Source organism: Callorhinus ursinus, unplaced genomic scaffold, assembly GCF_003265705.2.
Source record: "Callorhinus ursinus isolate GAN/ISIS: 27379988/994484 unplaced genomic scaffold, GSC_fseal_2.0 scaffold41, whole genome shotgun sequence".
Classification (NCBI taxonomy): Eukaryota; Metazoa; Chordata; class Mammalia; order Carnivora; family Otariidae; genus Callorhinus; species Callorhinus ursinus.
In genome coordinates, this window is record NW_027397103.1 from 11219564 (window position 1) to 11246590 (window position 27027).

Consider the following 27027-nt stretch of genomic DNA (forward strand, 5'->3'; position numbering starts at 1 on the left):
GCTGATAATCGTAGAGCTGTTCCTTCGCGGAAAGCTATTTAACAGGCAAGGTCGAATGTCTCGTGGTCGCCTCGCCCCTGGCACCTTTCCTCCGATTCTAGTTTTCCAAAAGGACGAGGGAAAGGGAAGCGATGTCCTAGCTCGCGTGTTTGCACAGGGCAGAGGGCCAGCAGAAATCCGTGCTTCCCAACTCTTTCCAAGAGCACCTCGCATCCCGAATCGCCGCCTTCAACTCTGAGAAGTCGGGAGCCCCACAGGAAACTTGCATTATTGCACCCGCTGCCACACACCCGGGGCAGCGGACCAGCCGCATAGCTGGCTCCCCAGGAATGCGCCCCCTCCACGGCCGCCCGCCCCGCCCCGCCGGCGCGCCCTCCCTGGGGGGACCCCGCGGCACCTGCGGCCTCCGAGTGAGTGTCCTCGCGCCCCGCCGCCCACCACCCCCCCTCCGCGCGCCGGGAGCCGGGGGTCGCCGGACGCCCCCGGACGCCTCCCGGGGGAGCGGGGAGTCGCGGGGGGTCGCGGGCGCCTCGCCGGGCGGGCGGGGGCGGCTCGCGGCGCTGGCCGGCGGCGGCGGCGGCGCCCGGAGGCCGCACTACTGGCGGCCGCGGCGGCGCTGCTCCCCCTGCTCGGTGCAGCTGGCGCCCGGCGCTTGCGCACTGGGCCCCGAGCGCGCGGCGGCTCCGGCTTTGTGTGTATGTGTGTGAGTGTGAGTGTGTGTGTGAGAGAGTGTGTGTGTGAGTGTGTGTGAGTGAGTGAGCGGGCGGGCGGGCGCGAGTGTGGCCGCCGCGGAGCGCGAGCAGGACCCGGCGGGCGCGCTCCCCCAGCCTCTCTCTCCCCGCCAGAACCATGTCGGGCAGGTCGGTTCGAGCCGAGACCAGGAGCCGCGCCAAAGATGATATCAAGAGGGTCATGGCGGCTATCGAGAAAGTGCGCAAATGGTAAGCGGAGGCGCCTGCTCGCTCGCCCGCCCGCCCGCCCGGCGCCGCGGCAGCCCCAGACCCCCGGAGCACATACAAAAAGCCGGCGGGTGCCGCGCCGCGGGCCGGCCGCGGGCCCGGGAGTTGGAGCGGCGGGCGGCGCGCGAGCCGGGTCACCTGCGCGAGGAGGGGGCCGCGGCCGCTGCCCAGGTGCGCTCGCGCCTGTCGCCCACCTGGCGCGGTGGCGGCAGCCTGGAGGCGGCGGGGCGCCCCGGGGCCGGGCGGTGGAGCGGCGGGCCGGCCCCGCCGCGGCGCTCGGCTCCCGGGAGGGGGGCTCGGGGCCGGCCCCAGAAGCCATTTCGTTTTGTGCAAGTCACATGAAAGCGGCTTCCCGCGCGCCGGGGCCGCGATGCCGGCGGCGGAGGGGAGAGCGCGAGCTCCATTGTGCAGGCACCGAGCGGGCCGCCGCCGTCTCCGTCTCGTCCCCGCGCGCCCCGGGCGGCGCAGCGCCGGCCCCCCGCGCCCCTGCCCGCGCCGGGCCTCCCTCCCGCCTCCCTCCCCGGCTGGCTGGCTCGCTTGCTCCCCGCCTCCCAGGCCCGGCGCCCTCGAGTCTGCGGAGTTTGCAAAGCGCGAGCCGTTTAAATTTAGCGCTTTGGGCTGCCTGGAGCGAGGGTTCTCGGCGAGGAAGAAAGATGGGGGCGAGCGCGAGGAGGAAGCGCCGGGGCGGCCGCGGGCCCGGGGCGCCCGGCACCCCCGCCCAGCCCGCCCTGGCCGGCAGGCGCGCGCGCGCGGGGGTCGGCGGGCGAATCTTTTTGGCCAGAAACCGGTCCTCGGCCGAGTCTGTCTTTCCCAAAGCAGCGGCTGGTGTTTGTTTTGCCGAGAGAGCCGTTGTTTTTGTTCTCTGCGCGGGGGAGAGGAGATTTGGTGCGGGCCGTGCGTGTTCTTCGAGCTCACGTTGGAGTCTGTCCGGCGTGGCCTTGTTGTAATTAATACGACTGAACGCGTTCGCCGCCTCATCGGGGTCTGGCTCCGAATCAGCCCGCGGGCCAGGCCCCAGGCGCAAGCACCTCCCCAGGTTGGGGCAGAGTTGTTGAAAACTCCCGGCTCCTTGATTTCAACTTTATTATTTTTTTTTCCCACGGCTTCACCAGGGTCAGGGAGGGAGAGGAGCAGCCGCGATGATCTCGAGTGTCAGCCCCCGCGGGCTCGTCCTGACCCTTTTTATTTAAAGACTAAAAACTGGGCAGGCCCCTGGTGGGGTATGTTTATGTTTAGGGGTATCATTTCTTGAGTAACGCCTTGGTCTCTAAAACCCACTGGGGGTGAGCCTCCAGCCTAGCCGTGTCACAAGTTAGCTGTCCTTTCTGAGTCAAACCCAACAAAAAAAGGCAAGAGGAAAATCAATAAAGTCCACGTGCTCCCGGGCCTCCTATGGAAAGGGCTGTCTGCGGATGGCCGGATGCCCGGCCAAGGGCTGGGTTTGGCTCCAGTGGGACAAAGAATTTTCAGAACCGTGAGAAGGGGAGGCCTTCCAAAGTTGAGAGCCGAGTTTTCGGTGCTGTGGGCGCTCCCCGGGGCACGCAGGGTGCCCAGGGCCCAACTGGAGCCATTTAAAAATGGCAGAAACAGCTGCAGGCCAAAACAGACACCGGAAAACAAGCCCACAATCCCCTCTCCTGTGGGATTCCCAGAGGGAAGGCTGGGGTTGTCCCCTGCCTTAGTGCCGGGGCAAAGAAAGAACCAGTGTCTGGGCCTGAGTCCCTTCTGTCAAGGCCTGGAGGTGAGAAAGGGGCTGGGGGCAAGCTGCCTTTCTCTGTTCCAAGAGGCGTGGTGGGGCCTTCTGCTCCAGGTTCCCAGCAGGACAGAGGCTCCGTACCCTGACAGATGCTTCTGTGGGGCCAGTCTGCCAGTGCTCTGCAGGGAGGGCAGATGGACCTATCGGGCTTTCTACCCTGGGGGTGGCAGAACAGGCAGCCTGCCCCCCCCCCCCCTGGCCTGGCCTGTGTTTGGGGGAAGGGGAGAAGAACCGGTTTCCCTCCCTCCCTGTGTTTCGGGAAACAGGTCATGATAAAGACCTCAGGCTTTAGGATCTCCTGGCTGGGCTTCCAGTTCACTTCCTTGCTGTGACCTTGGGCAAACTGCGGAACTTCTTTAACCAGGGCAGCCACAGGTCTGGTGCTGCTTTCTCCCTCCTAGAACAAGATCATGTCTCCAAAAGCACCTATTCCTGCAAACAGAAGCAGTCACTCACGGTGTCCTTATTTAAGGTGGACGCCATAAAGTATGTGTTTTGCTGATTTTCTTTTCTTTTCCTGCCCCTTTTAAGCAAAAAAGACTTCGCCTCATTTTCAGGGTTTCCCCAGCCCTGAGAAGCCAAATCTCACCTTCACTGTACTTTTAGAATAGGCCTTCCAGTCAGTCCTTGAGGCTTTGGGTTGTTTATTAACTGCGTGGCCACCAACCATGCCTTTCACTAGTGGCTGGGACATCGGGTTGCCAGATTTAGCAAATAAAATTACAGGACACCCAGTTAAATTTGAATTTCAGATAAACAATGAAATAACTTTTTTAAAAATAAGCGATATATGTGTATAAATTTTAGTGTAAGTATGTCCCATGCAGTACTTGGGACATACTTATACTAAACTGTTACATATCTGAAATTCAAATTTAATTCATCATCTCATATTTTATCCAGAGAACAGAGGTGTCTGGCATTCCATTTATCCTGTGAGTCTAGGGTGGTATTTCTTCTCAGCCCTGGAGACCCCTAAAAATCCCCCCTCTGCCAACCCTTCCCTTCCCTCGTCCCCAGAAAGAACCAGCAGTCAGCCGTGACCACCCCATCCCTAGCCGCCAGCTGTTTTCCCTCCCTCGTCTGGTGTCCCAGCAAGGCAGGCTGGTAGGCTGTGAGGGAGCCACAAGATGGCTGGACGAAAAACAAAATGGTGGGCCGGGGTTAGGGGCGCAGTGTGGGGTGGAGAAGAGCAAGAGAGGGGGGTCACTGGGTGAGAGACAAAGGCTTGAGCCACAAAGTAGGCTTAGGCCCGGAACCCCTGAGCCCTTGGTCTGAAGGGTCCCTCAGTGAGTTTTTGAAGGAGAGAGGCCTGTTCCCTGGAGACTTCCTACCCATCCCGCCCACCCGTCTTTCGGGCCACACTTCTTTACCTTTGGGGATATCCTCTTGCCAGGTGCAGGGCAGGTCAGGTGAGCCTGGGCCTAGTTAGTAGGACACCAGCCCTAGACAAGGCCTCCTCAGGTGTCAAGGACTAGCCCTGGGAAGTGATACAAAGTGAGGGATTTGCAGTCTCTTTGAGGGAGTCGGCAGGGCCCCCCTTGGGCAGTGACCCCAAGATGGTCTCCTTGGCTAGCCCTTGGACCTGGACCCAGGAAAACATTAAAAATTGACCATAGCCTAGAAAATCTGTGACGGGTGCTTGCAGCTTATATGGGAGCCTATGCTGGGGGCGGGGGAGTGTTTGGGGCTTTATTGCTACAGCTGGGACCCCATTTGCCGTTTTGTCCAGGAGCCCAAGTCTGGAGGGGCAAAACCTTGAGTACTTGAGCCTGGCTGGTTACCGGGGGGCCCACAGGCCCACTTTGTGGCAAGGTGGGGGTGTGCCCCCTGGCTGTGGTGAATCTGGGCCCAGTGCCTCCAGTGGGGTGGGGGGTGAGTGCTGGGGGCTCTGAGAGAGCCCTGACTCCTCACGCACGTGGGCCCCTCGTGGCCACGTCACCGCCTTTGTGAGAGTCATCAGGAATCTGGATTTTTATGTGGAGTCTCACTTTTTTCTTCTTAAAGTTTGGCAATTGATTCAAATTTTAAAAACTAATATGCAGGCTGGACAGAACATACCTGTTGGCCACTTGTTTGTCACCCCAGCTATAAAGTAGTAAGTACAGCTTAATTCCCTCATTGAGGGCCGACGCTGCGTGTTCTGGGATGATGGTTTGGGGAACTAGTAGGAGCTCCATCATTTCCCTGAGCCCATGTGTTGTCTTCCAAGGAGCTGCTGTCTTGAGGAGACACCCAGAGCCCACTGGTCATGTCTGTGAAATCGCTTCCTGTCCTCCCTGGTGCTTGCTCTGCCTCATTACCCGCGTTCCAGGGCCTCGTCTCCCTGCGGGGCTGCTGGGCAGAGGGCAGTCCTGAGGTCCATTCCCGAGGTTGGGTTCTTAATGCTTTGCCCTATGTCCCAGAGCCCCTCAGTGTCCAGGAGAAATGCAACCGAAGAAAGGTTTCTAATCCTTGGGGTGAGTTGGGGGGTACTCAGGCCAAGGGGTCACCAACTGGGGCAAAGGAGGGCGCGAGAACCTGGCTGCAGTCTGCCCGTAGGTTGCCGGGCCCTCAACCACTGTGGGAGGCACGTGCAACTTGAGGGTACATCTTGGCCGGCATGCAGGCTGCAAAGCCCAGACCTAGCACGCTTTCTGCCTTGACACACGTCCTGTGTTTTGCACGTCAGTTACTTTTGTTTTTGTTTTTGTTTTTAACACAACCAAACCTTGGATTTGCTGACCTACTGTGGCCCTGGCCGAGGAAGCCGGTTGAGGGACTGTGAGTAGTGAGCGCCTTCGGCCGTTTGCGTGGGATGCTAGCAGTTTGTGTTTTTGTGTCCAGCTTCCGTAACCGATGTGCGCTGTGGAATGATTTCTTAGTTTTTCACAGGAGACAGAATAGCAGAGAGTGGGCTCTAGTCGGAGCCTGTGTCCAGTCCTCGCTCTGCCTTGGGCTAGCTGTGTGACCATGAACTAGTTATATAACCTTTCTGGACCTCTTGTTTCCCACCCATAAAATGGAATGACAGTGATTCCCCTCTCATAGGCTTATTGGGCAGTCTTTGGGGGAGAGGGATTGATTGTAAATAAAGCACTTGGCAGATATAAGCCTTCACACACAATGACTATTAGGATTGTTGCTTTGTCACCAAGGTGGTTCCTTGGAATGCCCCGTCCCTTCCAGATACCTTCTGATTATTCAGAATAGAGGTGGGGAAGGACACGGATTATGGGTTGTCCATTCTGCCTCCAAGATGTAGGAGATGGGTGGGTGGTGACTTAGATATGTGCCTTCATTTTATTCTTTCTGGGCTAAAAGGGGGCAGGGATGGGGTTGGGAGAAGCTGCTCCTAAAGCAGTGCGGCGTGGAGGCTTTGAATACTGGTCCCGGGGAGACAGACTTCACCTTCTCATGCCTCAGTTTCTTTATCTGTCAAATGGGGAGGGTGACCGTTCCTGCCACACAAGGTTATGGGAAGATTAGAGCAAATGTGTATGGGAAGTCAGCACATTGAAGACACTAGAAATAGTCCTAAAATAAGTAAAAGCCAGACTGTGGCTTCCTCCAGCAGGGAATCTGTAGGACCTGAACAGGCACAGTTTGGGGAATGGAGATTTCTGTGGTTTGGGTTAGCCGGTTTTGAGTGTGCTCCGGTGCCCCGAACCCTCTGTGGCAATTGAGTGCCAGGTGGCTGTAATGTGTCCCACCAGCCCATGAAGGCCACCCACCCATGGAGGGAAGGCTGGTCAGGTACCTGGTAGCTCACAAACAGAGGTGCTCTTGCCACACGTAAACTTTGGTTCTGGTGGAACCCTTGTCACTAAACTTGTTGGGGGCTTCTGGCAGCTCTGTCACCTGTCCTAGGTGTGTATCTGGCCCCGTCATCCCACGGTGGGTTCCTTGAATTAAGGAGCCGAGAGAGATCCTTTGTGACCTCCCACTTCTCCTGAGATGGCAGAGCCTGGTGCCAGGAATGGAGACCCTAGAGTCCAAACTGCTTGGTTTGGAGTCCCAGCTTTCTTTCCGGGTGATTCCTCCGAGCCTCGATACTGTCAGGTGCACAGCCTCTGGCTCTCATTCCCAGTGTTAGGGGCAAGAAGTGACTTGACCTGACCTGTAGCCTGCAGGGGTCAGGGACCAGAGTTTGGAGGCTGTGGCAGGAATCTAGGGAATGATGGTGGCTTGGAATACAGTGGTGTGGAGGAGAGGGTGTTAATTTTTATCCTTAATGAAAACCGGTCACCCCGTTTCCTTCTCCTGGCTTGTGATTTTTGTCCTTACCCATAAACCTGCTTCTAGTAGCGGGGGTCCCTGGATGCGGTCCCCCAGGAGCTTAGGCTGTGGTGGGGGCAGGGGCGGGGACAGTGTGCAGATGTGGGTCTTAGGAGGGAAGACCCAGAAACACATGCCTGGCTTGGAGCCGGGATGTGGGGTCCTCAGGGCATCCGTCTGGCTGGCTGCTGTCCAGGCTGTGCTTCCCTGTTGAGGCCTGGGGACCACCCTTGGGGCCAAGGCCACTGGGCATCCAGGTTTGTTCTTGCTCCCCCACCCCTGTTCCCCTTGCCCCCTCCCCCCCCCCCGACTGCTCCAAATGGCGTTTGCCCCGAAGAGCACTGGGTGGTTATCACGCTGTCTTCTCCTGCCTTCCTTCCTCTGACCTCAGAGGCACTGCGGGGAGGACAGGGTGAGTCCCTGGGTGCCCTTGGTGAAGCCCCCTCAACCCCTGAGGAGGAAATGCCCTGCTGGCCTAAAGCCCTCCCTGCTGCCCAAGGGGTTGGGGTGGCCCAGTTCGCTGGCTCCGTGGAGTTGGCAGCGGTGTGAGGCACAAAAGCTGGAGGACCCTGGGGCACAGTTCTCTTCATCCAGAGCAATCCTCTTTAATGGCAGCCCCTCTGTCCGCCCAGTCACACCAGGCACATCCTTCAGGGCATGGGGAGGCTTTTCACACATGCTGTCTCATGTAACCCTCGTGACAGCCCAGAGACTGATGACCCTGTGTGGTCTAACAGATGGGGAGACAGAGGTGTAGAATGGTGAATGACTTGCCCAGCAGCCCCCAGCTATTAGATCTGGGGTGATCTGGAGCTCCTTCCCTTGACCCCAAGCTGAGCAGCCCCTGTGTCGCAGCTACTCCAAGGCCCGTGTCCACCACGAGGGGTGCGCAGGGTTCTGCCCCAGAAACCCCCTGGTAACGAGCTCTTCCTCATCTTCTGCAGGGAGAAGAAGTGGGTGACTGTGGGTGACACATCCCTGCGAATCTATAAGTGGGTCCCTGTGACAGAGCCAAAGGTGGACGATGTGAGTATGTGGGCCAAACCCCTGGGGTAGGGCCATCCATCCGTGCTCCCCGCACCGCAGGTAGAAGGTGCTGTCCACCACTGCCCACCAGTGTGCGACCCTGGGGCCAAGGCCACCTGGGAAGCAGAAGGACCCAGCTTATGGCTGGAGAGGCTGCTGCACCTGGGTCCTCCTGCCCACTCATAGTCTAGCCCCAGAGTTTGGCCCTCTGGGAGCTGGGAAGTGTCCCCTGCAAGTCATCTCTTCTGAGCTGAGAGCCCTATAGTTTGCCAGTGGGGACATGCCTTAGTGCCGAGCTGTCCCCTCCCTGGGGCCCTGGGCACCACGGTTTGGGTGTAGCGTACACCCAGACAAGCAGACCCTCCCCCGTTGTTGTCACTGCTCCGGAGCCCCCAACCATCTGCCAGGTCTGTCGAGTTGACCCATTATCCCCTTTGTACAAGTGAGGACACAGGCTCAGAGAGGTGAAGCCACTTCCCCGGAATCACACAGCAAGTGCCGGGTCTTATTGACTCCAGAACACATGCTCTCTTTGCTGTTGGAGAGCCTTCTGGTGGTTGGAGCTGCAGGCCACCCCAGAGCGACCCCAGAGCGACCCCAGAGCGAGAGGGCTCGGTGCATGGGAACACAGCCACGGCTGGGGCCCTGGGGCTGGGGGGCAGAGGGTGCTCCAGCCACTAGAAGGAGCGTCAGCAGCCGCGCCTGGTGTGTGGGAGGGCCTGCGGAAGCTGCTGCGCACATCGTGGGTAGTTTTTCAGCTTCGTGGCTCCTGGGCCAGTTTACCCCCAAAGACCCCAGGTCAGCTACTCTTATTTCCAGTCAGCATCCAGAATGCTCCCACCTACAGACCTTGGCATGGACTGTCCTGCCCAGGGTGCCTTCCCTATTCATGTGAACAATCCTCCCGCCCCAGGAAGATGGCTCACGCTGAGCCACATGGATTGATGGCTCCATTTGCTTCTGGGGGGTCGTAGTCATGATTGCTGGGTTCCTAGGGGGCCATAAAGGCAAGGCTAAGCCTCCCCGCAGCTGTCTTCAGTTACCTGTCCCAGGTGTCCAGGCAGGGCTGAGGCTCCATTCTTGACCCTGTGATCGCAAGCTCGTCTCTGGGTAGGTTGGTGCTCGGCGGAGAACGTCGGTGTGTATCACCCTTTCTGGTTCCGGCCTGGGCTCCTGGAGCCACCAGGGTTGCGTTCCTCGAGGCCCCAAGACCTAGCGCATCGCAGCCGTTGGTGCTGGCCGTCTCTAGAGGGGAGAGCAGGGTGCAGCCGGCTCCTCGAAGGCAGCTCCTGGCTCTGGCCCACATCTGTGCCTTGCACATCATTAGGTGTTGTATAAACGCCGGTTGCATTTGAGAAGACATGGTCCCTGCTCTCAAGGAATTTATAATCTCGTTGGGAAAGATAATTATAGAATAGCATGAAACAGACATCAGGGAAGTGCCAAAATGGATTGGGATCAAGGAGAAAGTGTAATATATGGGCTGTCGGGAAGGACAGGGCAGCTGCAGGCTGGGCAAAGAGAGGACAGGTGCCCCCCCCCCCCCCCTAACCTATGATGTCAGACAGGTGACCCCAACTTGCTGGGCCCTCGTTCCCTCTTTTGTGCAGTGGGGCAACAATAGGCAGCTCCCGGGGTTTCTGCAGCAGTGTAAAGGCGGTGTGTCAGAGAAAACTTAACCCGGCCCCGCTGTGCGGACGGGGCTCTAAAAATGCTAATTTGCCATTGTCTCGGAGCCATGATGGACAATATGATGTTTCCCCCCACCCCCTTTCCCTCTAGGGCTGTGGGCCCCACCCCTGGCTGAGCATCCAATCCCCTGGGAACCGTGGAGAAATGCAGGTCCCTGGGCCCCACCCCAGACAGCTGAGTCGGAATCTCCGGTGGTTGTAGCCGGAGGGGTAGCTTTTTATTTTTCTAAACACCCAATTACAACATGGTTGCACCATTCCCCCCCCCCTTTGGAACTCTAGCAAGTTTTTTCCTTTTAAATAGGGAAACCAATTTACAGAATTCAAATATTACTTTAAAAACATTTTTTTTCCCAATGAAGACAACTCACATGCCATAAAACTCACTCTTTTAAGGTATACAAGTTAGTGTTAGTGTATTTACTGTCATCTAGCCATCACTGCTATAATTCCAGAACATTTTCATTACCCCTAAAAGAAAGCTCACACCTGTTAGCCGTCACTCCCCCCCTCCCCTCCGCCTTCACGGTCCTGGAATCCACCAATCAACTTTCCATCTCTAGAGGTGTGCATATTCTTCAAATGCTACCTTTTTCAAATATGTGTATATCTTTTTGTAAATCTGCTTCCTGTCCCTGTGTACGCCCCCACGCCACCCAGCTCCTTTCTCTGGAGGCGACCAGCATTTGTTTATCCTTCCAGAGACAGTGCCCACAAACACACGTGTGGATAGACATTCACGTGTCCTTTCTTTTCGTGAATAGTGGCCTTCCCTTCCCATGTTCCGCACCTTCCTTTTACGCATCCTGGAGATGACAGATATTCTAATATGCTGATATTTCTGTAGATCATTCCACGTTAGTATATGAAGAGCTGTCTTATTCTCAGTAATTATTGCATTACGTTATGTTGAAAGAATATGCTGTAATTTAACAAGTCTTACCAGTGGACACAGGTCATTTCCAACATGATCCTATTCCATTTGTAAAAAAAAACAAAACAGAACAAAAACAAATGGAACTGCACACAAAAAGCATCCTCTTCACCACCCTTCCTCCTTGGGATTTCTCTCCTCACCTGGCCTTCCAGTGTTTTGCTGGGAGTCAGCTGACTACTCTAGGCAACCGTGGGGCCTACAGATAGTGGGAGTGTGTGACCTGTGTCTTCTCTGTCCCTCACCTGGCATCACTGTACCTGTTGGCATGCCTGCTGGTCCTGGCCCCCCACACAAGGCAGGTTTATGCCCAGCCCCAGAATCCTCCCTTCGGCAGGTGAGGCCCCTAATGGGACGTGTTCAAATGCAGGCCAAGGAGAGCCCTCCGGAGACTTGCAGGCTCCAAGATGAACCGGCCAAATAAAATATTCATATCACCCCCCGGGGGCTTGCTCACGCATGCACACACAATGTGGTGACTCGGTGTCTGCTCCATTTTCTCCTCCAGAAGAACAAGAACAAGAAAAAGGGCAAAGATGAGAAGTGTGGCTCTGAGGTGACCACGCCGGAGAACAGCTCCTCCCCGGGGATGATGGACATGCACGGTGAGCTCTCCTGCCCGGCCCTGGGCTGTGGCAGAGCACTCAGCTTTTGTTCTCACCAGCAGGTTTGTTCACATTCCAGGCAAGGGTAGGAGGGCTGGGCAGCACCAGGAGGCCTTCGTGCCCAGGAGAAGCCTCAGCAGAGGAGAAACTTCTCTGCCCAGCACAGCAGGCCAAGAAACGTAAAACAAGAAACAAGCTAGAGACATAAAACAAGACCTTCTCGAGCCCAGTGACACAAACCTTACGGGGGGAGGGGGACGCGACCTTTCAGCCCTGTGTGCGCTCAGGAACTTTTTGTGGGTCTACGATCTTTTCCCCTCCTAGGCCTGACCTACCGTAAAAATGACGCCGTTTTCCATTTCCTATTTCTCTTTGGCTGCTGGGAAACTCCAAACTGGATTTCCGCATCCCGTTAATCACTCTGGGACCCGGGGACCTACGTTCCACAATGACATCCTACCTTCCTTTGCTGTCTTATTTCAAAAGTTACAACCAGTGTCCCCCTGATGGAATCCAGGCTGGAGACCTGCATTAGCCGGTCTGCGGTTTTGACATTGCTCGCGTGAGTTCCCCCTTTACCTCGTTAATGGATAGGAAAGGCACGCATCATAAGGGTATGGCTTCATGATAGGTATACAGGTTCCATACATCCATACAGCCGGCCCAGGTCAAGACGGAAACGTGCCTGGCCATCCCCCTGGTGTCCCCTTCCGGTTGTCCTCATCCCTCCAAGGAACACCGCTGCCCGGCTTCTGACCTGAGAGATTCCAACATGAAATTTATGCAACGTTGAGTTTCCGATGTTTATAAACTAGGAAATCTGCGTGTATGCCGTACTTTGGGAAATCAGACCCAGAAACTCGGGGAGTGTGTTCCCCTCAAGGCAGCTGTAGCCATTCCTACAGGAGACTGAGGTCACTCCAGGGCCACCTGCTTGGGCTGCCACTAGCAGAGCTGGTACCACTTGCTTTTTCCCATCTCTTGATCCCACTTTCAACGTCTTTGTTCTTTTGACCCTGCAGGCCTTTTGTACAGCATGGTGCTATTCGATAAATAAGCACATCGAAAAGGAATGGTGGATGGATCGCGTTTCTGCCCCTCTGGTTCCAGGGCTTTCTTGCTCTGGGGAAGGAGTGCCAGTGAACTTTTGCATTTGCCCAGACTGACCAGTCTGGAAACACAGTCACAAGCTCTGAGGGCAGGGGGGGTCTTGCTTATTGCTGGGCTGGCTTCAGAAAGCACGGAGGGGTTTTACTGACAGCTGACGCGTCAGGAAAGCCCCTCGCTGGCCATACAGTCGCAGTTGAAACATGGAACACAATTGAACCAGGTATTGGAGCTGGGATGTGACCTGCCCCCCTGGCATTGCTTAGATCCCCACTCTCTTGGGATTTGAGAAGGCCCCTGCCTGGCTCACAGGTGAGAGCCTTTTAGGGCAGAGGACAAGATCCCACGTGGGTTCACATCTGGCTCCCTAGGACCCCCCCGCCCCACAACCGTCTGTGTGATCCTGGGCTAGTTCCTTAGCATGTAACCATCAGATCTGTTTTCAGTCTGCCGAGTGGGAATGGTAATGCCCACTTCGTAAGGTCCTTGTGAATATTAAATAAGATAACCCCCTCAAAGCCCTTGGCATGTTAGTAGCTGACGTTTAAGGCTGTCACAGTGTGCCAAAGCGTCTTGCTAAGCCCATTTCATGCCTTACCTCATTCATCCTAAAAACAAGCCCCATTGTGCAGATTAGGAAATGAGGGCTCGGGGAGGTGGCACCCCAGGTTAGGAAGCTCACGGATGCCAGTGCTGGCCTTGAGGTCCTTTGGAGGCAGAATCCAAGTGTGTGGCCACCAGCCCAGGAGCCTCGCTCACGTTCTCAGTAGTATCCTTTCCATCTTAGCACATGTGCGGCTGAGACCCTCCTCCAGCCGCAGGGCACAGATGTGTGCAAAGGCAAGGAAAGATGTGGGCCTGGACAGGATTATCTGCAAGACCCCAGTGGGGCAGCGCGCATCTGCAGCCACCTCTTTCGAGTCTGAGATTCTATCAACATTGACTCGAATGTCAGGGTCACATCGTTACCGGGTGACCAGGTTAGGCTCTGGCAACTAACTCGTTAAACATTAGCACTTGTTGTCATTAATTAACATAACTCTGTGCTGGGACCTGTGGGCTAGGCCTCTGCCTTTTACATACATGCACACACAGCTTGGTGTAGGAAGAAGGTGTAGATTTTCTTAAAAGGCAAATCAGGAGAGTATGCTTTTTTTTTTTTTTTAAGATTTTATTTATTTATTTGAGAGAGAGAGAGAGAATGAGAGATAGAAAGCACGAGAGGGAAGAGGGTCAGAGGGAGAAGCAGACTCCCTGCTGAGCAGGAAGCCCGATGCGGGACTCGATCCCGGGACTCCAGGATCATGACCTGAGCCGAAGGCAGTCGCTTAACCAACTGAGCCACCCAGGCGCCCCCCCCCTTTTTTTTTTTTTTAAAGTCCCAGAATTCACAAGAGGATCTTGTGTGTAACTAGTACACTTAGAGTAAGATGCAGTTTACCTGGCAGGGACCGTGTGACTGCCTGGCACTTCCTTGGCAGGTTGAGTTTGGAGTTGGGTGGAGAAGCTTGAGCAAGGGGTTCTGCCGCTCAGAGCCTCAGTTTCCCCCTCTGGAAACGAGGGAGGTAACAGCACCTACTGGGCAGGTTGTCGGGAGGATGAAACAAGTGGCTGTAAGTGTTTTTGCCCAGGTGTCAGCATGAAGTAGGGCCCAGGATGTGTGGATGTGCTTCTCCGTGTCTCTTCCTTGCTATCTGTTTCACAAAAGTGGCCTTGGTCCCAAGTGCACAGCATGGCCCAGAAAAGCAGTGTGGTGGTAGTTTTCGAAATCACCACTTGGATATCTGCAACCTAACATGATTCTCTGCACGTACGACAGGGTCTAGCGCCAGGGGGTATGTGCCCCCGGACCCCCAGCCCTGCCACTGGCTCAACCATGAACGCAGTGCTCAAATTACTTCTCTTTTTTTCTCTGTATTATGAAAAATTTCATAATTGAGAACAGTAGGAAGACTAGTGTGATGAACTTCACACACCTGTCACCTAGGTTTTCACTCACATGCCATGTTTGCCTCATCTTTTTTTTTTTTTAATGTATTAAGTTTTTTAATTGAAATGCAATTTACATAGAAAAACCACATAGCTCTCGAGTGTTCGGTTCAGGGAATTCTGACAGTCGTAGGCAGCCTGTGCTGAACTGAAGTTTCCCTGCGTTGTGTTTTAAGTCCGTGGCTAAACCTTTCAGCACGTGTCACTAACAACATTTCTATACACCTGCCGTGCTATTTTCACTCCTAACAGAAGTAACTGTTATCCCGTTGTATCTTCTAAATCCCAGACTATATTCTAAACTCAATTCCCCAGTTGTTCCAAAATGTCCCTTACGAGCTGGCACATTCAAAACAGAATCTAAATAATTTTCACATGTCCTTAATTTAGCTGTTAATTCTCTTAAATTTCTTTACAATAATTTTCCCTGCTTCTCTCTCCCTCCCTCCCCCCCTCCCCCCCCCCCCCTCTCCCTCCCTCCCTCTCTCTCTCTCTCTCTCTCTCTCTCTCTCTCTCTCTCTCTCTCTCATTTAATGGTTCTGACTTGAAGAGGCTGGGCCGATTGTGCTGTGGAATATCCTACTTTCCATTTACGTGTTCTCTCCCCCTTTTATTTTGTATCAAGTGGAAGTTGGTCTAGACACGATTAGATCAGTGGGACATTTTTGGTAATGCTGCCTCATGGACCGTGTTTCAGCCTTCGCGTTGCCACGGAGCCAGGTGCACAAATCTGGCTTCTTCACCCAGAATGAGGCCTCAGAGGCCCCCCAAAGACTTGAAATGTGGGAGGCCACCGTGTGTCGCTGGCTGCGCCCACACACAGGATGGAGCCAGAGGGGGACGTTCAGGCAGGCTTACGGAAGCCTTCTCCTTGCAGGACATATGGAACGGCCCCAGGTGGCTCATCTCCAAGGTCTTGAGGGTGGGGAAGTGTCTCCTTCCCTGGGAGAGTGTCCTGTGGGGCTGCCGGCAGAGAGGCTTGGGGAGGCCGAGCCCCCAACCCGCCTTTCCTCAGTAGCTGGGGGATTTCACCCTGTGGTTCTCTTCTCCCCTGTGCAGATGATAACAGCAACCAGAGCTCCATAGCGGATGCCTCCCCGATCAAACAGGAGAACAGCAGTAACTCAAGCCCTGCTCCAGAGCCCAGCTCAGCCGTGCCCGGCGAAGGCACTGACGCTAAGGCAGACGAGACCCAGGCCGATGGGAAGGAGCTCCCTGGGGTGGAAGGTACGTGCCCGCAGGGGCTGGGCCTTTGTGCAGTCGGTTGACAGGTCTCTAGGAGGTCCAGCCACATGCCGACCCCTAGAAGGTCACAGTAGAAGAAGGGTAATGCCTAGATTAGCTCTAGTTTTGGGAAGGTAAGTTCCGTGGAAAACTATAATAAGAAAGAGGAATGGCGAGTCTTGGTGAATTATGGGGAATGTTTCCATTTTAAATAAGGTGGCCAGGGAAGGCCTCACTGAGAAGGTGACATTAGAGCAAATTAGGCTAAAATTAGGTAAGGGAGCAAACCCTTTGGGAAAGGGGGAGAAAAGCACTGTAGGGAGAGGGAATGGGCAGTGCAAAGGCCCTGAGGCAGGAGTGTGCTTAGTGGCTGTGGAAGGGCGGATGAGGGGTTCACAAAGTGAGATGAGGTCAGAAGAGGCAGGACCTTGAGTGTGGGGGGCTCTTAGGCCACTAAACAGACCCTTGCTTCTGTGCCAAGGGAGACAGGAGCCATTGGGACTGAGTGCCATGGTCTGGAGGGTCACTTTGGTTGCTGTGATTGAGAACAGATAGAAGGGCTAAGGCAGTCATCCAGATGGAAGAGGGTGGCGACTGTTGGGACCGGGTGGGAGCAGACGAGGTAGTAAGCGGCAGTCTGGCTGTGGAGGACATACGTGTACGTGGATATGTGTGTGTTGGCTTATCTTTGTCTGTTTTGAGATCTCTGGATTCTTTTTTTTTTTTTAAACATTTTATTTATTTATTTTGATGGAGAGAGAGAGAGACAGCGAGAGAGGGAGCACAAGCAGGGGGAGTGGGAGAGGGAGAAGCAGGCTCCCCGCGGAGCAGGGAGCCCGACGCGGGGCTCGATCCCAGGACCCGGGGATCATGACCTGAGCCGAAGGCAGACGCTTAACGACGGAGCCACCCAGGCGCCCCGAGATCTCTGGATTCTTGTAAAAGAAAGTTTTGAAACATACAGAAAAATAAATAGGGTACTCTCCCATATATGTCAGCTGAATTCGGCGGTTGTTGGTCTGTTTGGCTTTGTCTGTAAATATTTGGGGGGAGGGCATTTGAAGGTAACTTATAAATCTTACAGCATTTCATCCCTGAACACTTCACACATCTCTTAAAAACAAGAATGTTTTCTTACCTGATCACAGGTACCGTCATTACACTTAAGAAGATGGGTCTGTAGTTCTTGCTTGTCTGGTATCTGGTAGTTTGAAGGTCCAAGATGGGGTATGTGTTGACAGGTGGTACCTGGGCTGAGCAGGGACCTGGCATCTGAGGGGATGTCCTGGCCAGCATTTGTGAAGGGAGGAGAGGGGGAAGAGGGCTGGCCCGGGGTGGAGGCCAGGCTTCCCTGTGCTTGGGGAGGGACTGGGTCGGGTCTTCTCGGGAGGAAGGCCTCTCTGTGCTGTGGTATCACTTCGAACCCCTTTCCATTTCCTTTGACACGCTTTCCCACACCTGCGGCCTGTGTGAGGCTGCTTCCTGCCCCCCGAGCACTCAGAGGGGAGCAGTGGGGGGTGGACACCAGGACCGAGAATGAGACCCCCCAGAGGTCACAGACAGACTAGGTCCAGCCTGGGGCGTGTGGATGGGGCCACGGGCCTGGTGCTATTTTTATTTTTAATTTGAATTGGATGTCAGAATTTTAAAATTAAACAATTCACTTAAAAGAAGATTGATTTCCACCTTCTTTTGAGAAAATCAGAAGATTGGGCAATACTGGGTCTGCTTTTCCATGGAGCAGCAACCGGTTAAAGCAGAGATGTGGTTGCCCTTGCAGGGAGGGTGCGTGAGCCTGCATTTGCTAGTCACCACACTCCCCGCCACTCCCTATTGTCTTCCTGACACTGAGGCCCAAGAGTCGTGTCCCCATGTCCCTCCGTGATCACTGTTGCTTTCTTTATTACTCATTTAAAGGAAAAAGTACGTTGTTTTTTTTAACCTATTTCTCTATCAAAAGTGGAAAAGTAGAAGTCTGAGAGGTTGGGAGAATCTGTATTTTTTTGAAGAACAGAAGAATATTCCTTCAGATTTTTTTTTTCCTTACCTGTGTCTGAGTTGAACAGCCCCCATGACTCATTCACGGCACTGCCTGGCCCTTAAAGGGGCTTTTGAGTTTGTGGTCAGTGCTGTGTTAGTAGGAAAAAGGAGCCTAGGGGGCTCAGGAAAGGCTTCCTGCTGCCTGACGTGGGCTCGAAGGCTGAGCAGAGATAGGAGGGAAATGAGCAATGCAAGCAGAAGGGACCAGGGGCAGTGCTTGGGGACATGTGGGGGAAGGGGCGAGCCAGCCAGGCACGAGGGTCTCAGGTGCTCAGTGTGGCACCCCCTGTCCGAGCCGGATGCGGAAGCACTTGTGCCAGGTAGGCCTGTGGGCGGGGCACGGTGGGGGGGGCAGGTGACCCCACACACGGGGAACAATGCCGGCATCAGGACGAAGACTGGACGGCCCCCCAGTCAGAACCTCGAGTGTTCTCCCCACCCCGGGAGGACCTCTGTTGAGTCTAGTGTGGTGGCCCTAGAAGAATCTAGATGAGATTATAACCTCCTTTTTTTAGAATACTTCCCTTAACAATCACCATGGAGATTGTTCCATGTTAGAACGTACAGGTTTGTTCCATTCTCTTTACCAGCTTTGTACTATTCAGTGGTACGAACATGTCATCATTTATTCAAATAGTCCCCACGTTGATAATCATACAGGTTTTTTCCCCACACATGATCCAGCAGGGAGTCTTGTCCTCACATCTTTATGTGAAGGATAGAGGGACTGTGTATTTAGTCAGAGATGCGGGCATTTAAAATTGGGGAAGATCCCACCGTTTTCCTTCAGAGATGTGGTAGGCAAGGCTTGTCAACCTCAGCGTGGCTGGCATTTGGGGCCAGATGCGTCTCGCCTGCGGGGCCATCCTGTGTGGGGTGGCATGTTGAGAGGCCTCCCTGGCTTCTCCCCACAGCGGCCCCCAGCACCGTCCCGCTCCTGTGGCTTTGTGGGCAGTGGGCGGTGGGACCAGGGCAGGATGAACCGTCACGTCTGGGCTGACACTTGCTAGCCGTGTGGCCTTGGGCTGGCAGCGTCCCCTCCTATGAGCCTTTCTGTTTCCTTATTTATAAAGTGAGACAGATGAAAGTTGCCTCCCTCACCCAGTCCCCGAAAGGAGTGGGGTGGAACGGAAGCAAAAGTGCTCACCCAAGCCTGAGCCTGACGTGAGCGAGGGGAGGTCACGCACACCTGCTGGTCCAGGTGTGCACACGTCCTGGCTTCTTTCCCATCCTTTGTGCTTTCTCCCTCATGTCTCCCATGTCTGGGGGCTGTATCTCCTTTCCCTAAAAGCCAGTGAAAGCGCAGTTGCAGACATTGCTTCTTGGGTTGTTGCTTCCGGAATTGGTAACTACAACACCCTGCCCCCGTCCCTCCCCCCCCCCACCACCAAAAGCTTTACCCGTCCAGGCGGACACTACACCAGGGTCCTCTTCTGATGACCCCAGGCCACTGGGCCCACACAGTTGCCCAGCATCGCTCGAGGGAGGGGGGGTGCCTGCCACGGTTGGGGGGAGCCCCCATGGGAAAGGCATGAAGGCCTCCCAGGTGGGTACGTACAGCCTGCGGGATGGGGTGGGTTAGTCACCAGCTGTTGACCTTGCTTTGAACTTGTTTACTGCTGAGTGAGTTCAGGGAATGACATAATGTCCAAACTCACTGGACTAAATTTAGGCCCTAGGAAAATAATTTCCCCTGGGTGAGTTCCAGCACCAGCACTAGGAGAATCAGGCCGCTGCACCGAGCCCTTGCACGCTCTGTGAGCTTTAAGGCCAGTTCCTGCTGAGCTCTCAGGCCGGGCAGGGGGTCAGTGTGACTCTCGGGGTGGCTGGCCATGATTTCTGAACCTCCCTGTCCAGTCTGCAGAGCTCAGTGTGTAGGGCAGAAAGGGGAGGCCAGAGGAGGACAATAACAATTCAGAGTTTGCTAAAGCAAACGTCTGTTACAAACTAGAACATAACATTAACATGGATTTCTTTCCTTTTTAAAAAACTGAGATGAAATTCACCTTTGTCCAGTTCCAAAACATTTCCATCGCCCCCAGAGGAAACTCTGTACCCATAAACTGTCGCTCCCCCCTTCCCCCTCACCCTAGCCCCCGGCAGCTGCCAGTCTGATTTCTGTCTGTATGGATTTACCTGTTCTGGGTGTTTCATATACGTGGCGTGTAATACGTGGCCTTTTGTGTCTGGTTTCTTTCACTCGGGATCATGTTTTCGAGGTTCTTCCACCTGATAGCAAGTGCCATTCCTTCCCTCCTATCTGTGAGTCAGTAATACTTTGCTCTGTGGATTGCGTGGATGCACCACGTTTTGTCATTTGATTCATTTGTTAATTTATACTTGGGCTGTTTCCATCTCTTGGCTGTTAGGAATAGTACTGCCGTGAACATTCATGTACACGTACCAGTTTGAGGACCTATTTGCTCTTCCTTTGGGTCTCTACCTAGTGGTGGAAGAGCGGGATTGTACAGGGATTCCGTGTTTGACTTAACATAGTAGGGGCGCCTGGCTGGATCCGTTGGCCGGTAGAGCGTGTGACTCTTGATCTCAGGGTCGTGAGCTGGAGTCCCGCATTGGGTGTAGAAATTACTTAAATTTTTTTAAAAAGTAAAACAAAATATTAAAGAACTGTCAGGTTGGTGGGGAGTGTGGTCCTATGCCCTGGTAGTTTCTCCCCCCTGGGGTTATTTTGTTACTTGAGTACTTCCCCTGCCCTTTCCCCTGTCCCTTTAAGGCCTCACCAAGACTCCACAGCGTGGCTGTTGTCAACCGGGATGACTTTTAGGGCTCCCAGAGGAAACAAGTGGCAGAGGCATGACGGGAACTCAGGTCTATTTCTAAACCCTGGGTCCTCCCAGGTACCAGGTTGTAGGCAGAGCCCAGCCCTGGAGAGGGCGGACCCCCTGAGCCTCCCCGCAGCAGCCGGAACACCCAAGCTCAGGCCCTGGCAGAGTGGTGGGACTCCGGGTGCTGCCCCCAGGATATCAGGGCTGCTGGTTTGGGGAGGCAGAGTATGTGTTAAAGAGCAGCTCACCTGGGATGGACATGCTGGGAGGACAGCCTCCTTGGCAGAGGTGGGGTCTTCCACCTCCTTCCTGCCCTTCTCCCCAGCCCTCTGCTCCCCACTGGTTTCGGGCCATGGAGTGCTGCCGACTTGCGTGCCTGCTTTAAAACTTAAGCCTGGATATATATATATATATTTTTTTTTTTCTTTTCTGCCTCAGAAACCCCAGAAAGTGAGGCATTCTTGAGTCTTCTAGTGCCCTTTGAAAAAATCAGGGTGACGGATGTTGTTGGGGCCTTGAGTACAAGCCAAGTGGGGCCCTGGGCAAGATGCTGCTCCCACCGTGAGTTCTGTGGCTCGGTGCCCAAAATAACCTCCTCTCCCACAGCCGTACCGCCTCGCCTCATACAGCCGGATACGGCCTGCAACCCCCTTCTGCTAAAGGACTGCGCTGGGGAGGGGAGGAGGGAGACCGATGCATAAGAAGCAGCCCGAATCATTGGCAAAACAGGATTCATAAATAAGTGATTGCTGGATGGAAGCCGTGCAGCCATCTTGTACACTCTTGTATTCAGAGAATTTTTAAAGACATGAAAAATTTTTCCAAAATTCTGTGTGATCTCTATTTGGGGAGAGCAGAGAATTATATGCATGTAGGGGGGGAAAACATCTGGAGAGATGAAAATAAATCCTCTGAAATGTTAGTGGGTTGGTAGTTGTGGGTGGGGTGAGGTAATCAGTGATTCTGACTTTATTTTTTCCCGTATTTTCTGTTTCTGTGCAATCATCAGTCATTGCTCTGATGGTCAGGAAAACACCCACATTATTAAGAGAAAAGTCTACAAAGGGGCAGGTCCCTCGGCCAGCTCCCCAGGCCAGCTCCCCAGGTGGAAAACGCAGGCTCTGGAATGGAAAAGGGAGGAGTCAGCAGCCATGATGGTTGGGGTGCGTTGTGCCCACTAGAGGGCGCCAGGTGCACGCGGCACAAAGCATGTAGCATTCCCTAAGATGTCCTCTTAGGGCACATGGCAGGTAGTGGGTGTGCAGGCAAGGGTTGGAGGCCCCAGGGCCAGCGTGGGGCCTGGCCGCTTCAGACAACCTCATGAAAAACTAAGAGGCTTCCCAAGCGCCCCGGCTCACTGCAGGCCCGACAGACCGCCTGGCCACAAAACTCCCCAGTTCCAGGTATTTTTAGTAATTGGTCCATCTGGCTCCACATCTCACGTGTCTGAAAACAGCTTCTGTCATCTTGCTTTCCCTCAGATGCTTCTGACGAGCAGAATTCGCAGTCTTCAATGGAAAACTCGATGAACAGTTCAGAGAAAGGTGAACGGCAGCCATCTGGAGACGCGGGTCTAGCTGCAGAGATGTCCGCAATCTCTCAGGTACCTCGATCGAGGTCTCAGAGGGGCGGCCAGATCAGCCGGGAGCCCGCTGGGGTGTCGGGGGTACGTTGAAAGGGGTTTTGTTACTTTGTTTTGTGGTTTTCTCCTCGGAAGATTGGCACTTCCCTGCGTTCACTGAGCGGGAGTCGTGAGTGTCCTGGGGCCCAGCCCTCAGGGAGGAGGGTGTAGGAAGAGGAGGCGGCCTTTATCCCAGCCTTGGCTTTGTCACTTTGTTTACTCAGGTCCACAAAAGCCTTGCCTGCTCTAGTGACCCCAAGTCAACTTCCTTTAGCGCGGGGACTGTAAGTCTTCAGAATCCTAAATGCCGGATGAATCATCCTTTGGAATTTTGCAGCTGACCGCACCGCCCCCTTGCTTGGACCCCGTTCTGGGTCATCCCTGTTTGTCAGCATCTGGTCCGAATCAGTGCAGGAGCAGGTGGCCGGTGGCTAGGAACAAACATCCTGGGTTCGAATCCCAGCTCCTTCACTTAGCATAACCGAGCCTCCTTGTCCACAGCTACCGGAATGGGATCACAGAACTGTCTTGGGGCCAGGGCGCAGATGGGATGAGAGAATGTGGCGAACACACTCGGTGTGGAGCTGGACACGGGAATGCCTCAGATGCCATCACTGTGATTTTTCACTGTCAACCCTCTGTGCCCACCTAAGCTGAGTGTGGGGACTCCGAGGTATCAGAACTTGAACTAGTAAAACTACTGTCCAGTACCTCCGGAGGAAGTAGCAACAGAAAGATTGGGAGGGGCCAGGGTGCAGCAGGACTTGGTCTGCGCTTTGCAGAGCTGTAAGCCAGGCCTCCCCCGAGGGAAAGTGCCTTCTGGACTCTAATGTCTATAACCCCTTGGATCTGTAGCCTCCTCCTCCCGCAGAACACACCTCAAATGCCCAAAGACACAAAAGGAGTGTTGACGGGGGATGTGAGCCACAACCTAAGTTTGCCGAAAGGGGACTGGTTCAATTAATCGGGGGTCCTGGATAAGACAGACTGGTACGGAGCTGTTAAAAAGAGTGTGGCTGACCCAGGTACAGACAGACAAGAAAGAAATATCCTCCCAATGTGAAATGAGAAAAGCAAGACCTAGAACCTCAGGCATAGTTGGAGCCCATTAGATTAAAAATCAAAGCTTCCTGAACAGTGTGTAAAACCAGAATGTCTGCTGGGGTCTCCTGGCCTTCTGAACTCAGTGGAGGAAAGGTTAGCTTGAACCTTTGATCCGTACCCTGGGGGCATCTAGTGCTCTTCCTCCCTGCTCCCCCCCCCCCATGTCTGAAAGGTGCAGGGGTCTTCCATCTCACAAGCCCCCCACCTCCACTGCCATTCCTGGGGGATCCAGGCCTGGAATGAGGCCTCTTCCGCTGTTCTCAGGCACACATGGACACATACTCGTCCACAGAGCTCTGAAGTTTGTGAGCAAGGTGGAGGATGCGTTACAATTAAGCAAGCAACTAGACACTGACATTTGGCTGTTCCTGTGTTAAAAAAAAAAAAAAAAAAAAAAAAAGCTTCCCCAACCGCCCGACAAGAGCAGTACTTTGACTCTTGTCCCCTGTTCGGCTGTCCTTAGCTCCTGGCTCCTCTCTTTTGCTCCCTTTTCCCCTTCTCATCCACTCCCAAGCTCACATGCCTTCCTCCCATCCAACTGTTCTGCAGAACCAAAGAACCTTCTCCCCAGGGGGACCCGGCATCCTCTGAAGGCACAGTACCTGCTTTTTCTGGTGTCTGTATCAGGCTTTTACTGCTTACACAGAGGCGGCTCTTCCGGCCTCCCTGCGGTGCCGGCTCTCAGCGTCTGCCACATGAAACTCCCACGCAGCCCACCTCAGGGCCTGGGGGCTCCATTCAACATACGTCGTGCACCCACTGTGGACCGGGTGCTGTGTCAGATACTAGGGACCCAGGGTGAGCCAGAGATGGGGTCCCTCCCTGCCCGCAGGGGGCTCACCATGACACAGGGCATCGCAGGCACGGGCGGATTACAAGGTCACAACATGTGTTGCAGAAGAACCCGAGTTCTTCTTCAGGCAAGGAGACCTGACGGTAGAGCATTCTTTGGACTGGCGTAGGCAGAGAACCGGGCAGTGAGTGGGAATTTGAAGGCTGAGAAACTACGGCCACGAGGGCCTGGAGACAGGAGTGAGCCCGAGGAACAAAAGGGGAAGCCGCAGTGGCTGGGGCCCTAGTGGACAGGGGAGAGAACAGCCGGACGAGGCGCAGGTAGGCCTGCGCTGGGTGCTGGGCCTTCTCGGCCTGGTACGGAATCGGGGTCTTGCTCTGGAGTCGGTGGGAAAGTATCAACGGGCTTTATGTTCTGGGTATGATTGCTGTTTGGGGATTTCTTGGACGGTGTGGAGGGCTGTGTAAGGAGGCCGCAGAGCAGAATGCTGCTTTGTCCGGGCAGGTGAGGGTGCGGGTGCGGACGGTACAAGCACGGCACCGGGTGGAGGTGGCGGACCCTTCCTGGGCCGGACAGAAACCAAGGGTATTTGGAGACGGAGTTGGTGGGACTAATAGGTGGGGTGTGAGGCCGTCAGGGTACCCTCAGCTTGATCCCGAGCAGGTGTGGTGTCATCGACAGACTGGGGGCGGGGGGCGGTCAAGGTGGGTAGTCGTTAGCTGGTCTCGGGCAGTGGGTCAGTTTGGAGATGGCTGAGTGGGAAAGTCAGAGTTGGGGGGGTGAGTGCCGGACCTTTCTGCGCCGTGGGACTTAGGAGTGTGGTCACAACTACGGCTCTTTTCCCCAGAATAACACACATGTGCATTCAGCAAATGCTGAGTATCAGGAGGAGCCCTTGACCACATGGCAAGGTTGGACGAGATCTCTGAGCTTGGAGAGGTCGACGTGGAAGTTGTGCACAAATGACTACCCTGGCGATTAACGACAGACTGGAAGGCTGATAATGGGGAGACCCTCCCTGGCTGGTGTGGGGCAGGGGACAGGGGAGCTTAGAGGTAGAGGCACAGGGGGCAGTGTGCTCGGAAGACCCGGAGGGAAACCACCGTGGTGGGGACAGGCGGGGCCCAGGTGACACGGGGCCGCGGGGTCAGAACTGCGGGTTTGAACCACAGAGGCCGGTCCTCCGTTTCTTCCTGGGTTGACCTTCAGACTCACGGCTGACCTAAACTGCCCTCCTGGTGCGGTAACCTGTGTCCTCTTCTCTTCTCCCCCAAGGATTTGGAAGGAGTGCCACCCTCGAAGAAGATGAAACTGGAGGCCTCGCAACAGAACTCTGAAGAGATGTAGACACTATGTTCAGTCCTGCTGTCCATGTTTCACGGGAGATCCCTCTGCAGGCTGAATCCTAGAACAACTTCACCTGAGCAATTCCTCTCGGGTGCAGACAGGACTACTAACTTTCCAAGTTTACCAAGTGCAAATCCAAGAAAACCCAGAACAGCGTAACTTCTCAGACACTGAAGAACTTTCTGCTGTGAAGCAAAACACTCGAGTGTTGAAGGGACTGTCCTTGGGAAGATGGGGTTGACAGCTCAGGAGTGTCTGCACACTGTCTCTGAAGCCAAGATTACATTTGTGTTGCTGCTGTATTGTTTTGTGTCCCCCCCCCCCAACTTCTGTATTTAACGATATAAGCTATTCGAGGGTGGTACCGATCAGGGAATCGGTTTTCGTCGGGGCTTTTCACTGTTCGCCCGATTCCTCCCGCTTTCTTTTTTTGTGCCTTGTGCCCTTGAGGTGACCTCTGGCATGTTTTCCTGGTTGTTTTGCATCTCCCTTTGCAAAGTGCCCTCAGTTTTGTCCAGGCAGCTGGTGCCACCGTCCTCACACCTCTCTCCTCCCTGACCCGGGACTTCAGCTGGAGCGGAGCAGGCAGGGAGGAGGGGGACCCGAGGCCTCGCAAGGGCAGGACCTCCTTGGCCGCCCGATTTGCAGCTGCAGGGGTGTCGGGCAAGCCCTGGGCCCTGGGCCCCAAGTCCGAGGAGCCTTGGATGTCGGGGCACTGCCGCCAAGGGCTGGCTTCTGGATGTGCTCTCTCGCTTCCTCGGGGCATCTGGGGCCGGCGTTTCGAAGGCCACCGCGGTGGCCCAGACGGACACGCAGAGCCCTTCAATTGCTCTGGCACTTGCACCCTCCCCGCACCACACGGCTTTCTCCCACACCTCCGAAGAGGAAGTGGCTTCTGTGGCTGACTGCAGGATTGTCTCCTTAGGACGGTAAAAGGGCTGAGGAGGCTGGGAGCAGACAGCAGGAAGAGCTGGTGCTGAACTTGCTGTCATGCGATGTTGCCTGGATTTCAAATCCGCAGTAACCTGCTACCCTCTGCCTCCCCCCGCCCCCCCCCCCACCACCACTCGGCAATCCCCCCATCCCCGCCCCGGGGGAGGCAAGATTGCAGAGTGTTCCTGACGCTCAGAGCCAACAGTCTGATGGCCTCTCGCTCCCAGGATGCACTCACAGCCCCCACGGGGGGAGCAGACCCTGAGGATTGGGCCTCAAAGGCCAGAAGCAAGGCACCAAGGAGTGGGATGCTCTACACTCCTCCAGAAAGGGGTGATCGAGTCCTCTCTCCTCGCCCCCGTCCCCTGCCTGTGCCGGGACACCTTCCTCTCACTAAAATGGAGATACCCCCTTGGATGAACTGCCTGATTGTTTGGTTCTGAGGCCTGGTTTGCTCTTAATTCCTAAATGGACTCCTCGGACCTTAACCCTTTTCCTGAGCTTTCTTTACTGCACTGGAGTTCCAACTCCCTTTGAGTTGAGTGAGGGGGTGGGCGGGTTGGGGGAGAGGGTTGTTTTGTTTTGTGGTTTTTTGTTTTGTTTTGTTTTCGTTTTTGTTTTGCTGATTGGTGCATATTCAGGTACCACCTTTGATACCTTTGACGTGTGGATCTCTCTCCTGACCACCATGGAAAGTGTCTGCCAGTTTCTAAGTTTCTGAGGGTGAGGCTCTTTCTTGTTTTTAAGGGAGCCAATCTATTTCCTGCACTTCAAGAAGAATCAAAATGTTCCTGAATTTCAAATACCTCATGCAAAAATGTCTCCTGAAATAAGGGAAAAAAACAAAAAACAAAC

General features: G+C 54.8%; 1 protein-coding gene and 1 long non-coding RNA gene across 5 annotated transcripts; one reads left to right on the top strand and one right to left on the bottom strand.

Annotated features, from left to right (window-relative positions):
- The first annotated feature begins 72 nt into the window (after positions 1-72).
- Positions 73-26855, top strand: BCL7A (BAF chromatin remodeling complex subunit BCL7A). Of its 4 annotated transcripts, XM_073881215.1 has the most exons (7): positions 73-410; positions 846-941; positions 7917-7998; positions 11132-11228; positions 15384-15551; positions 21856-21977; positions 22497-23490. In XM_073881215.1, the coding sequence occupies exons 2-7, from the start codon at positions 850-852 to the stop codon at positions 22650-22652; spliced, it is 717 nt and encodes a 238-aa protein (XP_073737316.1). In that variant the 5' UTR covers positions 73-410; positions 846-849; the 3' UTR covers positions 22653-23490. The 4 variants fall into 4 exon arrangements, with proteins under 4 accessions (XP_073737316.1, XP_073737315.1, XP_025745607.1 ...); XM_073881214.1 differs by lacking the exon at positions 73-410 and having other exon boundaries at positions 687-941; XM_025889822.2 differs by lacking the exons at positions 73-410; positions 22497-23490 and adding an exon at positions 25168-26855 and having other exon boundaries at positions 688-941; positions 21856-22040.
- LOC141370645 (uncharacterized) lies at positions 7405-18058 on the bottom strand. Its single transcript, XR_012374892.1, has 5 exons — positions 17596-18058; positions 16687-16749; positions 11808-11985; positions 9042-9243; positions 7405-7702 (listed from the first exon to the last, which is right to left on the bottom strand). It is a non-coding gene; the product is annotated as an uncharacterized lncRNA (long non-coding RNA).
- Positions 26856-27027: the final 172 nt, after the last annotated feature.

Excerpts from the sequence above, each read along its gene's own strand:
- BCL7A (XM_073881215.1), top strand. The coding sequence starts at position 850 with ATGTCGGGCAGGTCGGTTCGAGCCGAGACCAGGAGCCGCGCCAAAGAT. Across the intron at positions 942-7,916 it reads ATCGAGAAAGTGCGCAAATG|GGAGAAGAAGTGGGTGACTG; the intron begins GTAAGCGGAGGC and ends CATCTTCTGCAG. Across the intron at positions 11,229-15,383 it reads GGGGATGATGGACATGCACG|ATGATAACAGCAACCAGAGC; the intron begins GTGAGCTCTCCT and ends TCCCCTGTGCAG.